At 55.1% G+C, this 19,356-nt stretch overlaps 6 protein-coding genes and 1 non-coding gene across 7 annotated transcripts; 3 read left to right on the top strand and 4 right to left on the bottom strand.

Moving 5' to 3' along the window:
• The first annotated feature begins 23 nt into the window (after positions 1-23).
• Positions 24-95, top strand: BO72DRAFT_t241. Its single transcript has one exon. It is a non-coding gene; the product is annotated as a tRNA-Glu (tRNA).
• Positions 96-1,762: 1,667 nt separating this feature from the next.
• On the bottom strand, positions 1,763-4,222 carry BO72DRAFT_224238 (MFS phosphate transporter). Its single transcript, XM_040939796.1, has 3 exons — positions 3,738-4,222; positions 3,370-3,680; positions 1,763-3,305 (listed from the first exon to the last, which is right to left on the bottom strand). The coding sequence occupies exons 1-3, from the start codon at positions 4,043-4,045 to the stop codon at positions 1,987-1,989; spliced, it is 1,938 nt and encodes a 645-aa protein (XP_040797788.1). The 5' UTR covers positions 4,046-4,222; the 3' UTR covers positions 1,763-1,986.
• Positions 4,223-8,069: 3,847 nt separating this feature from the next.
• On the top strand, positions 8,070-8,570 carry BO72DRAFT_224185 (uncharacterized protein). The gene has a single exon (XM_040939795.1). The coding sequence runs from the start codon at positions 8,160-8,162 to the stop codon at positions 8,451-8,453; it is 294 nt and encodes a 97-aa protein (XP_040797787.1). The 5' UTR covers positions 8,070-8,159; the 3' UTR covers positions 8,454-8,570.
• A 1-nt stretch (position 8,571) lies between these two features.
• BO72DRAFT_461784 (uncharacterized protein) lies at positions 8,572-11,140 on the bottom strand (the record flags this gene model as incomplete). Its single annotated transcript, XM_040946536.1, has 5 exons — positions 8,572-8,642; positions 8,773-8,829; positions 8,983-9,064; positions 9,150-10,967; positions 11,024-11,140. The coding sequence occupies 5 exons, from the start codon at positions 11,138-11,140 to the stop codon at positions 8,572-8,574; spliced, it is 2,145 nt and encodes a 714-aa protein (XP_040797786.1).
• A 311-nt stretch (positions 11,141-11,451) lies between these two features.
• On the bottom strand, positions 11,452-12,410 carry BO72DRAFT_451305 (uncharacterized protein). Its single transcript, XM_040945455.1, has one exon. It carries the CDS (start codon positions 12,029-12,031, stop codon positions 11,750-11,752), a length of 282 nt encoding a protein of 93 aa, XP_040797785.1. The 5' UTR covers positions 12,032-12,410; the 3' UTR covers positions 11,452-11,749.
• Positions 12,411-13,122: 712 nt separating this feature from the next.
• BO72DRAFT_530702 (MFS general substrate transporter) lies at positions 13,123-14,805 on the top strand (the record flags this gene model as incomplete). The annotated part of the gene is made up of 5 exons (XM_040950313.1): positions 13,123-13,345; positions 13,413-13,786; positions 13,863-14,066; positions 14,153-14,312; positions 14,412-14,805. The coding sequence occupies exons 1-5, from the start codon at positions 13,167-13,169 to the stop codon at positions 14,803-14,805; spliced, it is 1,311 nt and encodes a 436-aa protein (XP_040797784.1). The 5' UTR covers positions 13,123-13,166.
• Positions 14,806-16,714: 1,909 nt separating this feature from the next.
• BO72DRAFT_499668 (putative C6 transcription factor) lies at positions 16,715-19,127 on the bottom strand (the record flags this gene model as incomplete). The annotated part of the gene is made up of 4 exons (XM_040948856.1): positions 16,715-17,917; positions 17,972-18,707; positions 18,802-18,927; positions 19,012-19,127. The coding sequence occupies 4 exons, from the start codon at positions 19,125-19,127 to the stop codon at positions 16,715-16,717; spliced, it is 2,181 nt and encodes a 726-aa protein (XP_040797783.1).
• Between the last annotated feature and the right edge of the window lie 229 nt (positions 19,128-19,356).

Below are 19,356 nucleotides of genomic sequence, written 5' to 3'. Positions count from 1 at the left end.
ATGTGGTACACGTTCACACAGCATCCGATATGGTGTAGTGGCTAACATCGCCGTCTCTCACACGGCAGCCGGGGGTTCGATTCCCCCTATCGGAGATCATATTTTTATGTTTATTTTTTCTGGTGACTGTAGTGTCCTTCTTTCAAGCTCATCCTTTTTTCGTGCCGCTTGAGAAAGTTGATAGAGTATAGATAGCATGACATGATGATGCCATGTTATACTTTCGGTCGGGTCGTGCAGCCACGCGAGACTGGAACTTAATTGTTTGGTTGTCCGGGATTCGGCCTGCGGCCTGTCACAGCAGCAGCATCAGGATCCGGCCGTCGATCCGAGTGAACTAGCCCAATCAGCAGCAACAACCACAAGATCTCAGTTCGGAATCTCTGAGCCTTGTGTCACGCGAACAGCGAATAGAATTACGAGCGGAGTTCGCGGTGTCGCAGTGAAACATGATTGCCGGGGATCTGATTGTTGATATACCATTTCTGACGGCGAGAGCAGAGGGACTTGGGGCTAAAAGGGCAGGTGGAAACTTGATACCTTAGCAAGAGAGTTGTTCTTGAAAGGTACCCGTACCCCTCTTTCCCATTTAGCCCCCTTCTACAGTCTGAAGTGTTTTCTGCTACGCTAGGTGTAATCAAGGTCGTGTTTGATATTTGTAGACAAATCATAGAGAATGAGAAAAGATAGGGTATTAACTATTACTATCACTGCTTGAAAAGGTCTCAGCAAGTCGCCGGGTGTCTTTCGCCAGCCCTACCCGCCGACGGTCAACTGTAGTAAAGAGTCGGTACTATAACCCGGCCATGTGAGGTCAAGGGCGATACCAGCAAGCGAGTGGCCCACGCAAGAGAAACAACGGAAGTTCCTCTACACGCCCGTGACACCCCCCTAAGCTCAGCTACCATGGAACCTTTCCGGATCCGGCCTCCTTAAGCTTCTTCCCCCACATCCCAAGACGATGCTTACATGAGTCCTTGGGGAGTTTTCAGCTAGCCTGCTCGTTCTGGCCCCTGTAGTTGATATACTTGGTTACACCCTTTCAACCGAGTGAGCAAGTAAGCCAAGCAAAACAAGCATTCCCCCGAGCACGCCAGGCAGTCATTGAAACCTCCGTGGGTCCTTCCCTGCCCCCCCACCCCCCCCCTCCCGAGGCACCTTGCCAAGCGAGCGGGGAGGCGAGGCCCTCTTCGAATACCTTGTCAACGTCTCATACCTGAGGTTATATCGAATTCTATACAGTGCATCAAAGCGTAGCTATTCTTCTCGAGTCTGAGTCTAAATATCTATCCCAATAGAAAAAGATAACCAGTTGGGTTGATCGGGCAAAGCCGCGGGTATACATGCTTTGTATAGGAGTTCGGTAGGAAAACGCGCGTGTTTCGGAAAGGTGGGTGGGAGAACCCGCTGACTCCCCCCTCAGAAGAAGAGCCCGGCCAAGCTGCTTAGTTGAAGCCAACCAGCAGTCGTCACCCTTCGTCAGGTCCTCATGGAGTTGCGAAGCGCTGGCCCCGTAAGGGCATGATATCCAAACAGTGTATCGATAGAACAAATCGATGACTGCGTTGGAAATGCATAACTACTTCCCAATAAAGATGTACCGGATGTTTACGTGGGGCATCAGGCCTCCATTTCCCTGCGCGGGATGTCTGCGAGGCTGTTTTGTGATCTGGTTATTCCCACTGGCAGAATCAGACAGGTCCGGTGGGTCAGAACAAGCAGTGCTTTGACACATCCCTTGAAGAAAGACAAGTATAGTGATGTAGTTTCTGCATTAAACTAATATACGTAAACAGCCCCAGTTTTCGTCCCAAAATCAACTAACCCAAATAGGATGTCAAAAACCATAAAAGACATTATTATAACACAGGTAAGATTCCTCCTTGCTTCAACAAACCAGGAGGGAGGGGGGTATAATCTTTGATCTCGCTGATTTGCGTCTCAACCGAGTTCGATCCCGCGGCTCGCATCGAACCCAAACACAAGTTACTTCGCCTCCGCTGCGTCAACCTTCTCAACGCTGTGCGCCGTGCTCAACGAGCTCGTGCGGTAGAAGTAGTCGTGCACGGAGCCGCCCAGTAACTCGTCCTCAATGAAGGCATCCGCATCATCCTCCCGCTTGGTCTCCTCGCTCAGGCGCGCCATCCTGGTCTCCCACTCGGCGCGGTACTCGCGGATGCGCTGCTGGTAGTCCAGCTCCGGGTTGTAATACTTGCTGGCGCCCCGGAAGCGCTCCCACACCGACAGATGCTTCGGGTGCACGGCCACGCCGTGGTACTCGTGCTCGCGGCCCTCCCGGATGTAGATCCAGCGGCGCTCCTGCTCCTTGAGGTCGAGGCCGGTGGTGTCGGGTAGGAACAGGTACGTCAGGGCCATACCCAGCAGTCCCCACCAGGGGACGAAGTAGAACTTGGTCTGGGTGTCGATGTAGTTGAAGAGGATGGCCGCCAGCAGCGCGCCGAGCTTGCCCGTCGCAGCGGAGATGCCGTGCGCGGTCGCCCGGATCGGGGTGGGGAAGACCTCACCGGCCACGAGGAAGGTCACGCAGTTGGGGCCGAACTGGTTGAAGAAACTGGACAGGAAGTACATCGTCTGGAACGAGTGGATGTGTGCGGCCTCCGTGTAGTAGTCGTAGTGGAACGCAGGCACCACGAACATGATGAAACAGAGCAAGAAGCCCCAGATCTGCATCCATTTACGGCCGTAGAGCTTGTTGTCGACGAAGGCGATGGCGAAGTAATAACCAGCCAAAGTGACGACAACGTCGATAAAACTCCATTGCCACGTGGTGAAGATCGATTTCGACTTCGGGCTGATGACGGCAATGAAATCGCTGGAGAACAGCTTGGCGCCGTAGAAGAAGACGTCGTTGGCGAACCAGCCACCAGCCGTGGCAAGGACACGCGGAGTGAAGTGCTTGAAGGTCAAGCGGAGGGACTCGCTGTCGTAGCCGGTCACGGACACCTTGGCCGCCTTCTTGGTGGCTGCGAGCTGCTTGCTGGCGGCCTTCATGTGGTAGGCACGGTAATAGAGAAGCCAGAGAGTGCCAACCAGCGGGATCACGAAGGAGATGCGGTAGGTCCACTGGGTGGCGGTCTGGTTGATGGGCTCCTCGCCGCTGCCGGCGTTGAAGATCAGAAGCAGAATCATGAGGAAGGCCTGGTTGAGAACCTGACCCCAACCTTGCATCGAGAAGCATGAGATCACTTTGGCGCCGCGGTGAAGACGATCCTCCCGAGTAGAGAGCTTGCCAGAGCCGACGGCATTCTCCATACTACTTGTGACAGTCATCGGGTACTCGCCACCTATCAGACAGCCAGTCAGTCATCGTATCACTGGGACCAAAAAGGCAAGGAGGCAGATACTCACCAACACCGATGCCGTAGATGAACAAAGACCACGCATAGCAGATGACCCAACCGTTCTGTGTGGTACCCCAAGCACAAACCAGCATGACCAAGCCTAGAATCATAATCCAGGCATCTTGTAGCAGACCCCAACGACGGCCGATCCAATCGCCAATAATACCGACCAACACCTGTCCGATGATAATACCGACGATCTCGAGATAGGATATAGCGGAGATCCAGTTCTTGGAGCAGATCTCGTATTTGCCCCAACAGGATTCGAAGGACTTGCCAAACAGGGTGGAGATGTTTCCGATGGAGAGTAAAACATAACTATGACACATCAGACCAACGTCTTCTTGTAGAGAGTGCCAACCAGGATGGACTTACCCTTCCAGACCAATACCAGCACCTGGAATGACGGTGTCGCGAAAGTAGTTCATGAGCGGCGACAAAGGATCGGCCTTGAACTGCTGCCAGAGAGCCGACCACTGACGGCTACTCTCCTTGGAGTCCACGGAGCGGACGAATTTGATCCGCTGGCCGAGAGGAAGATCGGCCCAGTAGACACCCGCTTGGGTGTAACTATCATCGGGGCGAAGGAGTTTGTCGAAAGCCTCCTTCTCGCTGTGGCTCATCTCAGGGAACTCGTGCTTGGCGGCCATGTCGGGCTCGCGAGAAGCGTCAAAGTCTGCCATATCGAGTATGTATTGACAAAAGGTCCTCGAGGCTGTTGAGAGACAGATGATCCTACCCGAAAAAGGGGGGGGAAGGGAGGAGAACTGATGGGCTTAAATATGCATGAACGGCGAAGGGGTTGCATTATCATGCTATATGCATCGAGAACCATCAATATCAGACTCGTTCAGCACGTTCTAGCGGTGGAGATTGTGGTTGGCTAGAAGCAGTTGGTTTGGTCCACTAGCGGTGCTTTAGTCGGCCAGGCAGTTGCATCTCACCCCGGTCAAGCGAGACGAACTAGTGGGCCTTCGGCCTCGGAGGGAAGCAGCGTGACAGTTGGACCGGACCAGTGTGTCAGGTAATCTCGGTTCCCTAGGCTCGACGACCAACGAGGGTTTTCTGATTGCATGAGCGAGAGTTGGAAAGGCGGGCTGGCTGACGGTGGCCTCGGGCCTGGACAACCCATGCCGCTGCTCGACGGCAGCTGTGCGCCAACATCTAGATTGCAGACCTTGCTGTTATCTCCATTGCAAATGCATTCACCATTATCACATCGCAACTAACCGGTTCAAATCGGAGACTAAGATGAAGGACCGGGTCGGACTGAGTCATGGCCCCGAGCACAGTAGGTTTAGCGAAGAAGCAGAGACAAGAGAAGAAGGGAAGCAGACAAGCCTCCTTGGCCAGACTTGGCCCAACTTGGCCCAACTTGGCTCCTGCGACACCCGGCATGGCAGCGGGCGTGGCACCACGTGCGAGGAGAGAGCTGTGACTTGCATCCACGGTCCTGCAGCACCAAGTGGGCTGCACTTGGCAAAAAAGTGTCTCGTGTCTCGTGTGTTGATGAGAGGTAGAATCAAAGAGGAGAAAGAGCGCACGTGCCCGGCCTGGTTGTTTTCTCTCGCCCATTGGCGGTGGTCCCGTGCGCCCCCTATCGACGCCCTAACCTGTATCGAGCCTAGGCCTACAGAACTTATGTAGTTTAAGCCACTAAAACCACTTCGGCCAGCAAAATAAGAAATAAAGGAATAATCATATTATAATTGACCTCAACAACGCGAGTAGAAGAACAAAGCATAACAGCAGGACCTTCCGCCTCTGAAATCTTGATCACTTGATCGATCAAGCTTTGGCTAACAGGGTCCCAAAACAGAGGGTCTTTCAGGCAATTACCACTGCGATAAAGGTAAGAGAAGTTGTTTCTGCAGAGGGCCGGCTATACTATATCCTTCCGTAGTCCACCGGATATTGCTCCCGCTCACTCGACTGCATCGACGTTCCCCATAACTTGATCGGTTTTTGACCGTCCTGGAATGGGACCTATTACAAGCAGCCTGTCCCAATATGGTATTCGACCAGGTCCCATTTGAAACGCGCCGGTCGACTTCCTTCGCTGCCTGGTTCGAAGAGCTCTGCCCTGGCGAACCTCGTCACCAGCTTCTAACCCATTTGTCTGCTGCGATGCGGAGGCTTTAGGAAGCAATTTCGGCAAGCAAGATTTCTGATTGTTTCGTCGACTACCGTTTTTCTGTGACCGTGCCGAAACTGGAGAAGTCCGATCGACATTTCTTCCTATGTCTGCTTGCTTGTCTCCTTCCATCGCTTGCTGCTCGCTATTCACGCGCCTGCTATGGAAGAGAAGGCATGTTAGCCTGACAGAGGTCTCAGAAGAGGGGTCTCATACAAACCCACCCGGTCGAGGTCCCAATAGGATCATTCCTGGTATTCCTGGTTGACTCTCTTTGTATATCAACACCGCTGTAGGTGTTGACTGATGCATGCTGATCATAGGCCGGCCTGCCCGCATTGGAATCGTCGAGCTGTGGAGTAGAGGCAGCTGGAGTCGATAGCCCGCTATGGTCCGCGTACTCCGCATTGAACTGCGCCCAAAGAGCATCAAGATCTTGAGCCTTAGTAAATCCACATGTCTCCTGCTCTGCGTTCGGAAAAGTATTAGACGCGGCCACTCTAAAATTCCCAGGTCTTCTAGCCACACCGTCCCTGCGTCCAAACTCGTCATTAGCCGTCAACAACTTCTACAGTACACCATCAATTCTCGTTCCTCCTCTGATCGCCAGCCTTGAAAGCCCATCAAAGGAATATCCGGTCTAAAAAAGCACTGTTTGGACTGTTGCTCGAGCATCGCCAGACTCTTTCCATCCGGCGGCGAGTGGTATACCGGCGACCAAAGATAATCAAGCCAGACTTTCCAAAAGAATGAATTCACATGGATTGTGATAACTGACAAGGCCCTTCTAGCCCATAGATGGCAAAAATGATCCTTTAGCTTCAGCCCCGGGCCCTTGGAACATGCTATCTTGCCCTTGCCGCTTTTCCAAACGTCATCCAACCTTGCCTGCTCGTATGCCCGTCCTCTGGATTTCCTCATGACTCATCTTTCCTTGGATTTCCTGCTGTGCACGCCTCATCCGTCGTCCACGGCAGCCGCAGTTCCCTTGCGCCTTTTCATCATCTGGACCGTTTGTTCCAGGCCAGACAGTCCACCAGAGGAGCCGACCGGGTCCTTTTCTCCATAATGCTTGCTCCTATGTTTTTGACACATTCCCCAACATCGAGCCACTGGCTCTCGGTTGCGAGAATGGACCTCAGGTTGCTGCTGAAGTCTGCGCAAATCTGGATACCCGGAAAGGATTTATGGCTTGGGGGGTTTGTGGAGGGGGGGGGGAGGAAGGGGGAGAGGTTTGCTGCTGGGGAATGCTTCCAACTCACGTGTCAAATTCATCATCATATGGAATCCTCGGCGTACTGGAGCCAGGGCTCTGATTATTCTGGAGTTCCTGGAGTTCCCGAATCAATCTGTCTGTCGATTCTTTTAGAGCCAAGTCGTGTGTACTACATATAAATATAATCCTTTCGTTGAGTTCAGGAATATGTTGGCCGAGTTCAAGAATCTGTTCGCTGAGTTTAGGAATCTGTTCCCAAAGACTTGCATCACCCATTACGGAGAGATGTTTCACCCAGCGGGAAAGATAAAAGATAGTGCCTAACTGACGGCGGAGAATCACTTCTAAGCCAAGATTGAGTTGATGACAAAGTCAAGTCAGGCAGTAGGTTGCAAAGTAGGACTGACAGCGAGCAAAGATCAACGATAGCAGAGAGTTGGTATTTCTACCTCGTGAACGCGTGAATTCTCCAGGACGCGACGGGGGTCGCGTTAGGCGGGGTTCGTCTTAGAATCAGTTCGAAAGGAAAAGAAAATACCACCTCCAGGCTTCCACGGTCTGGTCGGCGTTTGTGCTGCATAGATGATGCAGGGTGAAAAGACAGCCTGGACCAATCTTCGCGACGAGAATTGCGCACTACCTAGTAGTATACCTCTAGTAGGCGGGTGAGGGACTACGAGGTATTGTACTTGTATCGTACGGACCGCAGAGCATGCCTGACCAATAGCACTGCCAACATATGTCAATTAGTTCTACCAGGACTGTAAGATTTCCGGGGTAGCACTGTACCTTATACTAATATACGCCCCAGTCAGATCATTCGGTGTTTGGCTTTCTCTTCCCTCTCACTGGACCAGCGACTTTTCCCCCATTGTCCTCCTTCTTCCCCAATGACTCACCTCATCCAGGTTGACAGAGCATCTGTTGGCATGAACAGACTTTTTCACTTGACCAATGATCACTCCGAGAAATCCCCATGACGTCTGAGGGGCTGGCCTCAAGAGACACTTTTGCACAAGACGAAAAATGCCGCAGAGAAGAGAATGTGCCTTTCGAGATTTTGGAAACCCAATCCAGCTGCTGCAATGCATTTTCCCTATTCCACATAATCAAGTTCCAGATGACTATAAGTAGGACAGAATATCCCCCCAGCCTAAGGGGCCTGCCTCATAAACGCAGTTTGTTGATCCGGTAAAAGCATTGAGCCTACTCCAGCCCGCCAGACAATCGCCCACGAACTCCTTCTGTATCTTATTTTGGTTACATTCCATCATCATCATCATCATCATCATCATCAGACAAGGATTTTGAACAATAACACTTCTATTCCTCTCAACGGTAAGTTCTCTTCATATGCCGAGCCACACTTGACCGGACCAAGCCTGACCAGACCAGACCCGAACATCCACCCCCACGAGGTCGAATCTCCTTTTATCTTTGGGAGAAGATGCAGCGCGAATCCCCTCCTCGTCTCTTCGCGAACGAACCGCACTGCTGCGGATCCCCCATGCTCCGCCGCGAGACCCGCAAAACGAACAACGGCAACCTGCACCGGCCCTTCTACAGATGCGACGATTGCGAATATATGGTGTTTGACGATTGGGAGGGCATCCGGGTCGGGAACCCGGAATGTGCCTGCATGCCCGCGAAAATCTCCCGAGGACAGATAGAGCAAGGCAAGGCTTACGTCTTCCGCTGTGCGAGGGGCGAATGTGATTTCAAAGAGGTAGTGCGAGGATGATGCCGGGGCGGCGGCAGCGATGGGTTCTGTGGTGGTGCTCTGAAAGCTGATGCCAATTCTATGGAGCGTTTTGGAGGAAGGGCCCCATTGGGTTCAGAACGTGCCAAGTAGATTGGAGTCAATGAGGAACCAACTTGTAGGAAGAGCGGAGGGACTGCCTCTTTGGGGGGGGGACGCTTGGAACTAGACCTGTTGAAATTGAGATGGCTTGCACTGTGATTTATACACGAGATTCAGTAGACTGAGACGATATTGTCGTCTCCACGCCGGCCTGGTGTTGGTAACCCAGGCCATCCGGCGAGAGGACTATGTAACTTACGGCCAACATCGAAATCAGAGGGAGATTGTAGCAAGTATGTCATCTGGTTTGATGGCTCTGTATTGCTTTGTATAGGTATATGTATTTCCGTGGTATAAATTCTTTGAACTTGGACTACAAAAAACGCTTCCAGTGTAGGGTTGAAATGTCAATGGAGAATCAAGATCTTAACTAAGGTTCCCCAGGGTTGATTTATCAATAAAGTCTTACTTTTGACGGCTAGGTCGAGCGTTTGTGCAGATACCTGAAACGTGATGGATACCAAATCTCTCCATGCTCTACCAACTCCACGCTGAAACGACAGCAAGATACCATTATATACAGTTACGAATGACAGTGTACAATTTACTGTACACCTGACGGCCCCTCGTTCATACCGCCGGGCTATGCAACGGAGAAGAGGCCAGCCGCAGATACCGGTGTGGCCGCCACTTGAACCTCCGCGTCCACCAGAAGATCAGAACCGTCCCGAAGCAAGCGAGCAGAATCATGCCGATGACCACATCGTTGATGGCCCGCAGCAGATCGTCTGCATCGGAGACGTGCTCGGACTCCTCCTGGGCCATTTCTTCGTCCACGACGATGGTCTCGACCAGTGAGGCCGGGTCCACCACAATCTCCTCCTCGACAGCAGGTTCAACAGCCACCAGCGATGCGGGATCGTCAGGGACGAGGAGCAGCTGCTCTCCATCCTCGGATGCGTACTTCAGAGCTCCCTCGATATCGGAGCGGATGATCCGCGACCAGCCAAGGGAGTTCCCGTTGCGATCGAGCGCTTCGGCAGAAACGAAGTCCCAGTAGCCCGGGGTCACGAAGACCGACTCGAAGTCGTGCTTGGTCACGTTGCCGATCAGATAAGGGACGGAGGTCTCGTCCGCTTGCGAATAGAAATTCCAGACGGCGACCTCGGTGGCGCCGTTCCAGCTGACGTGGACGACGGTGGTCAGCTCGGGATTCGACGCGGCTGCGCCTGCGGCGGACGGATGCGCCTGGCTGGGTTTGCTGGCGTAGACGGACGCGGCCAGAGCGGGCGGCTGCTGGGGGTGGCCGACGAACGGGAACTTGTACGACCGGTAGCTGTTGAAGCGCGGGGAGAGGAACTTGGCTTCCATGAGCGCGGTGCCATCCGGGGCATGCTCGCTGTGGTAGCCTTGCGCGCTCCAGCCCATGAAGACGTTGCCTCCTTCGAGCCGCTGGAGGTTGCCACGCATGCGACTCAGGCTCCCGTCCGGACGGGTGTAGCGGCTCCGCAGCGTCGCGGTCATTCGAACAGTGTCCAGCTCGACGATCATGCCGGAGGACACGTCCTCTTGGTTGGTGAAGTCGTCGGAGGCGTTGTTAAGGAACGACAAGACGGTGTGCGTCTCGTTGGCGGAGACGAATCGCGCGTTGTGTTGCTTGGAGAAGGTGAAATCCATGGCGAAGTTGGTGTATTTCCCGCCCAGGCGCCAGATGATGTGTCCGTCTTGCCCGGAGATCAGATAGATGGTGCTGGTGTAGCGAGCCGACAGGAGGTAGTCGCCGTACACGTTCTTGTCCGCCGCGTTCACATGGATGTAGTCCAGACCTCCTCCTCCTTCGGGCGGCGACCACGGCATCACATGGTCCGACTCGTGGAGGGGGATCTTGTCGCGAGAGTCCCAGTCGAAGAGCACCGCGCTGGTGGCTAGGTCGATCTCCACAAACCCTCCCGAAGCCACTCGGCTCGATTCCGCCGGCCGGCCCAACTCCGCCAGGGACTGGTCCTGAATCCGGATCGAGGCCGCCAACGCCGTCTTCCCGCCCGGAAGCACATTGAACTCGTGCAGATCCCACCGCTCTAGGTCATTCGTGATGGGGATGGTGCTCTCCACCAAGTATTTGTCGTTGAGTATGTAAGCGGCACCTTTGGCCAACGGCGTGCCGTCGTTAATGTAGTTGTTTTGGAGAATGAATGAAAGATGGGTGGCACCATCGGCGATATGGCTCGTAGGCTTGAAGTCGAAGACATTGCGGTTGTTGTGGAGACAAGATCCAGTCCAGATCAGCTTGCCGTCCTGATCGTAGATGTGAGGTCCCACTTGACAGGGATTGAATTTGCTGTTATATGGATCGGCGTCCAGGTGACTGTACGGCGCGACGAACCAGTACCCGGGGCTTACGCGACTGCGATCGTGATAGGTTATGTTGTATTTGATTGCCTTAACATTTGGCATCTGCGAGCGAGACGGTCAGTCTGGGGTCCGGGGGCATTGATAAGTTAAAAGCGTACAGTGACAAACGAGAGGAGGTCATCATCGCGAGTGACGTCAAATGTGTCCGCAGCCTCCGTGGAAGGAAGCAAGGAAGGAAGCAGAAGCAGAAAAGAGGATAAAGAAAGTGAGCGCATTGTGTTCGCGACGAATGAGAAGTCTATATATAGCGAGGGTGAGGCTTAAAGAAAGATCGACAGTTGCATGATGGGGTCAGCAGTACATGGCTTGACGATGGCTACATGCAAAGTAAATTGCAAAGGCAAAGAGGGTACGAGGAAGACATGAAGCAAGGACAGAAGCGAAGCTTTTAAAAACAAAAACGACGATCAGACAACAAAATCAGGAACAAGATAAAAGGGATAAAAATTGGGAATTGAGGCGTGGGCAGCCAAAGAGAAGAGGCAAAAGGGTCCCCACCACGTGGAGCCACGGGTATCGCAGCGAGGGTTTATCGGCTTCTAGCCTTGGGGCGGCCCCACTGCCTCCCCATCAATTGGGAATCCTAAGCGACGGAGGCGTTCGTGTTCGTGACAAACAGGCAAAGCGGCCCGACACTAAGGGACCATCAGGGACCTCCAATTGGTGAGGGCGTAACCTGTCTTCGCAGCCGCGATACCATCCGTCAGGTATAAGAATAGTGTCAGTTGGAGGCTGAAGCGCTGCGCAGGAGTCATATGCTCCTTATACCCCGTCAGGTTACGAGGAGACCAATCCTGAAACGAGCTGTGGAAACTGACGTCCCTTTAGCATAGACATCTCTCCCAGTTGGTATCAGCCACCTGTTCTATCAAACTGGAACACGCAACATCACTTCCTGTATCTTTTGCAGACGATTCATCCATAATATGCTTCACTGTTTTGTCATCAGAGTCGTACTGTCTCTTGGCACATTGCAGAAGCCAGACTTGCCATCTGAGACATGGATCTTGATTGATAAGGGCTCCGTTCCGAAGACTCAGTGCCTGGACTCTGCAGTGGCTCAGTAGGCTCAGTGGCGTATAACTAGCAACGCATCTCGGCTTCATGTCCTGAGAAGTAAGCCCAGAGCATTCGAGCCCCCACAAGGATACGTACGCCTTCTTTCTTGACCAGTGGAACTGGTCGCTAAAGATGACTTTGTTGATTCGGCGCCCCACAAATAAGCTTTGGGTAGCATGCAAGCGGCAGCTGTCAGTATAGCAGTTCAATCCTGGCAGCCAATGACCGTAGGATAATGCACGAGCATGTCTCACAAGCTCGATGAGTAAGAAGCATCATGACAGCAATTGATCGGGGGGGTTGTGAGACTCAATCACGGTTGAGAAAAGATTCAGGATGAGCCGCATGATCTTGATGGGAAGCAACCGCTATTTGATGAATCATGGTACTCCTGCATTTCTTATTTGCAGCAGGGCGGCTCCCAATGAAAGTTGTTTCCGCACAGGAGCTGCATTGGATACAGCACGAGATGAAATGAGATGCAGACTAGGAGAACCACGGAAGAATGAAGGTCCGGGGATCGAGTATTTGCGATAGACACCTTGTCTTTCAGGCTCACATCCCATCCCCAGCTGCAGGTGTAGACTCCGAGAGTCACGGTAAATAGAGATCCGTGAAATCGAATGGATCGATTGCATCGCACGCATCGAAGACACCGGAGTACGTTGTAGACTATAGACGGTCAAACCGAGGTATTTGTCTTCTATCAGACTTTCGAATGCATCTAGCATTTGGTACCACACAAACTACTGCCACACTAGCGCAGGGGCACTGCGAGACAACTCCCAAGCTGGCTGCACGATGACACCGCAAGGCCGCCCGAGACTATTTACAACATTTGATGATCCATTCCCACCGGGGTTATAGCATGGAGAAAAGCAGCATCGCCGCCGCCGATCCCGATCATGCAAGGGTCATCGGTATTGGCCGACCCGAGGATGTTGAGTGGCTGCTTTCTCCCTTCCCCACTTTGGATGATCGGCTTCTAGCAGCATACCCGAAATACACTATCTGCTTAATGACATGTTGATCGTCGACAAAAGCCGGAAGGTCCACCGAGAGCAGTCAGGGTCTTGTCCGCATAAGTATGCGCAATGATCCACCTCACCCTCCCGCCGGCATCGGGCACGGCATCGGATTCAAAATGCCCCCTCTCGGAATTGTGGGATCAAACATCGATATATGACATTCCAAATGACTCCCCCTCGACCGAATCCTACAGAAGTCCAAGACAATCTCGCAAAAGGCCAGACAGAAACCATGGGCCACGAGCCAACCCCCGAACCCAAGCACCGCATGGACGGCGGCCTGGCCGCATGGCTCCAAGTGCTGGGCAGCTGGCTGATCTTCGCAAACACCTGGTCCGTCACCTCGTCTTCACATTGTTTCCGTGCCAAACTTACCAGCAAGTAATCTACCCAAAACCAGGGGTCTCACCAGTTCCTACGGCGTCTTCGAAGCCCACTACACCACCGCTCTCCTGGCCGACTACACCCCGTCGGCGATCGCCTGGATCGGCTCGGTGCAACTCTTCCTCATGATGGCGATCGGGCTGCCCGTCGGCTCGATCATGGACCGGGGCCATCTGCGACTGCTGGTGGTCGCGGGCAGCGTCCTGCAGGTGGCGGGGATGCTGATGGTCTCGCTGTGCACCGCGTACTGGCAGGTGTTTCTGGCGCAGGGGATCTGCGTGGGGATCGGGAGCGGGCTGCTGGTCGTGCCCTCGGTGGCGGTGCTGCCGCTGTACTTCTCGGCGAAGCGCATGCTGGCGACGGGGATTGCGGCGACGGGGAGTAGTTTAGGTACGTGTTAACGCTCCCTCTCTGTGAAGTTCACCACCTGAGGCTAAGGCTGAGGCTGAGGCTGAGCCCCATGCAGCGGGAATCATCTACTCGATCATGCTCCGCCGACTGATCGTCCGCATCGGGTTTCCCTGGGCCGTGCGCGTGCTCGCCTTGGTCATGCTCGCCGGCTCCATCACCTGCGCCGCGGTGATGCGCCTCCGTCCCGGCCATGCCAAGCGCGCGCCCCTACAGTGGAGGAAATTCACCTCCGATTCGTGCCTTGTATCTTTCACCGCCGGTATTCCCCCCAAGCCCCCTACAAATTTTGGATCACTCCGCTGGAGACTACCCCCTTCACTCCATGATTCTAACCAAAGGCAACAGCATTCACAGCAATGATGGCCGCAGTCTATATCCCCTTCTTCTACGTGGAAGACTACGCCCTCGACCTCTCCATCGACCAAGACACATCCTTCTACCTGCTCAGCATCATGAACGCAACCAGCTTGATTGGCCGCATCGGCTCGAACTGGTTAGCTGATCGGTAAGTAGCCCGGTCCTTACCCCCCCCTCCCTTACCCCAAACGTAACCCCCCTCTCCCCTCCCCCACCCATCAACCCGAACTAACCCACCCAAAACAAGATGGGGCGGCCTCCCCCTCGCCCTGCCCGGCTGCCTAGCTACCGCCATCATCCTCTTCTTCTGGCGCTTCGCCACCACCCTGCCGGCGCTGGTGGTCATCGTCGCGATCTACGGCCTGGTGTCGGGGAGTATCGTGTCCTTACCGCCGGCGATCATCGCCAACCTGCCGGGGGAGGTGTCGGAGGTGGGCGCGCGGATCGGGGTGGCGTATACGGTTGCGGCGGTGGGGGCGTTGGTTGGGAATCCGATCGCGGGGGCGGCCAGACAATCCGGCACGGGGGTGCCGGTGCAAGTCGAGTATCAGGGGACGTGGGTGTTTGGGGCGGCGGGGATGGCGGTGGCGGCGGGACTGGTGGGGTGGACTTTGTGGTTGAGAGGGGTTTTGGGTAAATAGACTGGTCTTGGTCGGGGTTTGGGGGGTGGATGTAGGTACAACAGTGTGTGGGATATATGATTTCAGGGGATTGTGTTCTATTGCTGGATTGAGATTATTGGTGCGGGAGGGTAGGTATTCATTTGTCTGCTATCGAAAATGTCAATCTTGATAGAACCACTCGTGTGGAGCGAATTACAGTATGTTGTAGATCAAGCATGGTTGGGAATAGCCAGTGTTTGAGATCGATCTCAATGCAATGCCCTCGATCAACCCTCGGACCCATCCGGCCACCGACCACCAAGCAGCGGAGCCAAGCAAATGCAATATCGGAAGCATCCGACAAGCCCCACATCCCCATACCATACTTAGGCACAACTTAGAACATTCTGTAACTAACTACTAGGTACAAAACCCATCCTTCCCCCGGATTCAATTAATCACACCCTAAGTTAACATCACAACCCAATCCCAACACCAATAATCAGAACCACAACCACAACCACAACCACAACCACAACCACAACCCACCAAATCTCAAATTCTACATACAGTAGACACACCAGAAAAAATGCTAAAATCCACCCTCCGCCACCTCCCCAAACCCCCCCTCCCCAAACCCAACAAAAGACGACTTCTCACCACAACCACCCCCCTCGCCACCCCCAAAACCAAAACGAACCCCCAACGCTCCCTCCCAGCATCCTACTACCGCGGCGGCACCAGCCGGGCCGTCTTCTTCAACGCGACCGACCTGCCCGCCGACGCCTCCACCCACCCCGCCATCTACCGCGCCGTGCTGGGCAGTCCCGACGCCGCGCACCGGCGCCAACTCGACGGGATGGGCGGGGGCATCAGCAGCCTCTCCAAGATCTGCATCATCCAAGGCGATTCAACCCACCCGGCCGCGGACGTGGATTACACGTTCGTGTCGGTCGGGGTGGTCGACGACAAGGTCGATCTGACGAGTAACTGCGGGAATATGAGTGCGGCGGTGGGGCCGTTCGCCGTGGATGCGGGGTTGGTGCGGGCGCCGCGGGTGAAGGGGGATCAGGCCACTGTTAAGATCCATAACACCAATACGGGGAAGATTATTCATTCCACGTTCCCGGTGGTGGAGAGTGCATCGGGGTCGGAAAACGGGGAAGGGCCGGAGTATGAGGCGGCGACGAGCGGGGACTTCGCCATCGATGGGGTGGCGGGCACGGCGGCGCGGGTGCAGCTCGATTTCGTGGATCCCGCCGGGTCGGTCACGGGCAAGTTGCTCCCGACGGGGAATGCGGTGGATGTGTTTGAGGTCAAGGGGGAGGTGGAGGCGACGTGTATCGATGTCGCCAATCCGTGTGTATTTGTCTCCGCGGCGAAGCTGGGGGTCCAGAGTAATCTGACGCCGGAGGAGTTGACGGCCGACGTGGGGTTGTTGGACAAGTTGGATCGCATCCGGAGGTTGGCCGGCGTGAAGATGGGCATCGCAGCGTCGCCCGAAAAGGTGCCCGGGAGCATTCCCAAGATCGCTCTGGTGGCGGCCCCCGGGGAGGATGCGCGCTCGGTCGCCAAGGGTCAGACGCCGCAGAAGGTCGATCTGGTGGCCAGGGCGCTCTCCGTAGGCCAGCCTCATAAAGCACTGCCCATCACGGTGGCCTTGGCTCTGGCAACCGCGGCGAGGGTGGAAGGGAGCACCGTGTCGCAGGTTGTGAAACGGGGACAGACGGTCGATGCTGCCGGGATCACAATCGGACATGCCAGTGGAAACATGTTGGTGGGGGCTGAGTTCGCCGAGGATGGCAGTCTGCAATCTGGTCGCGTGTTTTCGACCGCGCGGAGGTTGTTTGAGGGAAGGGTGTTCTGGAAAGATGAGTAACAAGTATGCCGCAGACCTCATATTGTGTACATAGTATCAGTCGTGGAGAATCAATCACAGAGGCGGTTCTCAGAAGCAATCCTTCATCACGCTCGACAGCTCGCCCCCGTAGTCAACCATATACTGTCCACTTCTTCCCCATACGTCGGTCTCCTGATGCGGCGGCAGGGCTCCCATCCCCATGATCTGTGTTTCCAAACTCCCAACCGCCTCGAACCACTCCATCAACTCCCTCGTCATCTGCACCCCATCCACCGGCGTGAGACTCTGTATACTGCCCGTTGACTGCATCGAAGGGTCAACCGCGCCACTCGCTTGTTCTATCTCCTGCTCCTTTGCAGAGTTAAGCACATCCGCACCTTCAGGCCCAGCTTCCGCTGCCTCCGGCTGCCGACGCATAACCTGCGGCCCCAACTTCCGCAGACTCCGAATTGACTTCCACAATCGTAGTGAGATATAAGACTTTGTCGAGAAGCCTTTAATAAGTTCCAACGCCAGGTAGAATTCCTCACGACAGGCGCTACCGAACTGTGACGGGGCTTGCGCGACAGCCAGAAACAGCACCGCGACTGCCGAAACGAGAAACCAGTTGAAGGTCACCTGCTGAAGACGGTAGATATCCGTCGTCTCGTTGAGTCGCGTGATGAACCGGATTGTCTCCCTGGCCAGGTCGACGACCATCTGCGACTCAGCCGGGTACCGCACGATATGCGCGGCAGAGTGAAGCACGGGCCGATGGATGAGCATGCGGAGCTGGTTGGAGCGAAGGTAAAGCAACGCACGCAGGCGATGCAGACTGCGCGGTGGTTTAGGCTCGGTCTTCGAGGCCGACAACGGCGGCTGCTCCAGACGCAGGATCTCCGGGATGTTCATCACCCACTGCTGGACCTGCCAGTCCAGATAATTCATCTCATCCTTCTTGATCTCGTTCGTATTGTTGAAGGCCGAGATGAACTTCCACACCTTGGCCGCAATGCGACTGTACCGGATCATGACCCGGAGATAGGGAGTCTTCTCCTCCGGCTCCGGTAGCCAGGGATCGATGTCGCTATCCTCGAGAGAGAACGGCATGCCCGTCCCAAAGCTCCACCGGATGTCGAGAATATAAATCGACCAGAACAGCCGGAGAACACGATCCCGCCCCGCGGCGACAATGGCCGGCTGGCCAAGTGTTTCCCGTCGGTGCAGCCCCTTTTCCAGGCACATGCGCTCCACGATGCCAGCGATGCGCCAAGCCAGAATTTCCTCGTCGATCTGGAAATAGAAGATCGCCTAGAGCGCTTGTCAGCCATCCATACACCGCCCCCAAACTCAGAACTCACTCACAACCAGAGTCAACAAGATGATACTCTTAATCTCCGACGGTCCCCACACGCAATTATCAGCCACCTCGCGCACACTCTCAAACAGCCGCATCGCCAGCTCGCTGCTCCCCGCCGCCTCAGCCGTCAACGCACACGCAAAGACCAACCGCAGGATCTGGACTTCATCGGCGTGTGGTACCGCCCGAGACCCCTCGGGACGCGCCGCCACCGCCGCCGCCGACGACGACCCATACACGACCTCGACCTGATCCAGCAAGTCCTGCAAATCCAAGACGGGATACATCATGCCCATCTCCTCCTCATACACGCGACATAGCCGCATCGCCTCTGCCTTGTCCAACGACCACAGCGGATCCCCCTCGGGCCGCGCCGCATCCAGCAACGTCGCCGGCCCAGGCGAATCCGGCGGCAGCGGCGAAGGCGGATGGTTAGCATCGGCATCGGCATCGGCATCCTCCGCCCCGTCCGTCTGCTCGACGATCCCCTGGCGGAGGAGATTCGACTTGGCCAAATGCAAGCTAAAGGCGGATGTCGTTGGGCCTTGGAACGCGGTCTCCCTGATCGTGGACCGGCGGCGACGGAATGGTCGCTGGCTGCCCGCCGCCGCGGCGTCCGACCGCGCCGCGATCGCGGTGGCAGTGACGCTGTGCTGCGTCAAGGTCGTGACAGCTGCGGAGAGGTTCTTGATTTGTTCCTGCATAGCAGACATCTGTTTACAGAGTTGCTCGAGGTAGACCCTGGGCATGTATTAGCATGAGTGGGACTTCCACCAACACACCAACACGTGTAGGGCGTGTGGGTGTGGGTGGGTGTGTAGGCGCGAAAACGTACTGCTGATCCGACTCGCCATCGGTGTGACGAGGGGGCTTGTCGTAGATACAGTCGATGCGTTGGCGGCCGCATCGCTGACAAGGCGTCTCGCCATTGCATTTGATCTTACGGCGTTTGCATTCGTTGCTTGTTTGTATGTTAGTCTTAATCCTTGACCCAAGTGTACCTCAGGGAACGAAGGTAGGGGGAAAGGAAGGGCAATGCACCTACCAAGCCTTGGCGATGTACTTTCGCCGTCGCTTGCGTGGGTTGGCCCCGTCAGAGTCATCCCGGTGTGCTGCTGGGGGCGAGAAGTCCCATGTTGTTAGAGAGGCAGTAGCGTCCATGATGGGGGTGTGGAAGTGACTGCGCGCGAGAAGGAAGTCGAGTGCGGAGAAGACGGAGGAGAGTAGACGGGACGGCACGGTAAACAGACGATGCTACTGTAGGTAGTGCTCCGACCGGGCGCAGCGCGGGGAAACTTGGAAGACAAACGCGGTGGCGGTCAGAAAGGACGGAAGACCCCGTGCGGGGGATTCCGCACCCGAGGCTACTAGTAACGTAACCATATCTCGG

The sequence above is a fragment of the Aspergillus fijiensis genome (assembly GCF_003184825.1).
Source record: "Aspergillus fijiensis CBS 313.89 unplaced genomic scaffold BO72scaffold_55, whole genome shotgun sequence".
NCBI classification, from domain to species: Eukaryota; Fungi; Ascomycota; class Eurotiomycetes; order Eurotiales; family Aspergillaceae; genus Aspergillus; species Aspergillus fijiensis.
The sequence above is the reverse complement of the archived record's forward strand: the minus strand, read 5'-3'. Positions and strand labels throughout refer to the sequence as shown.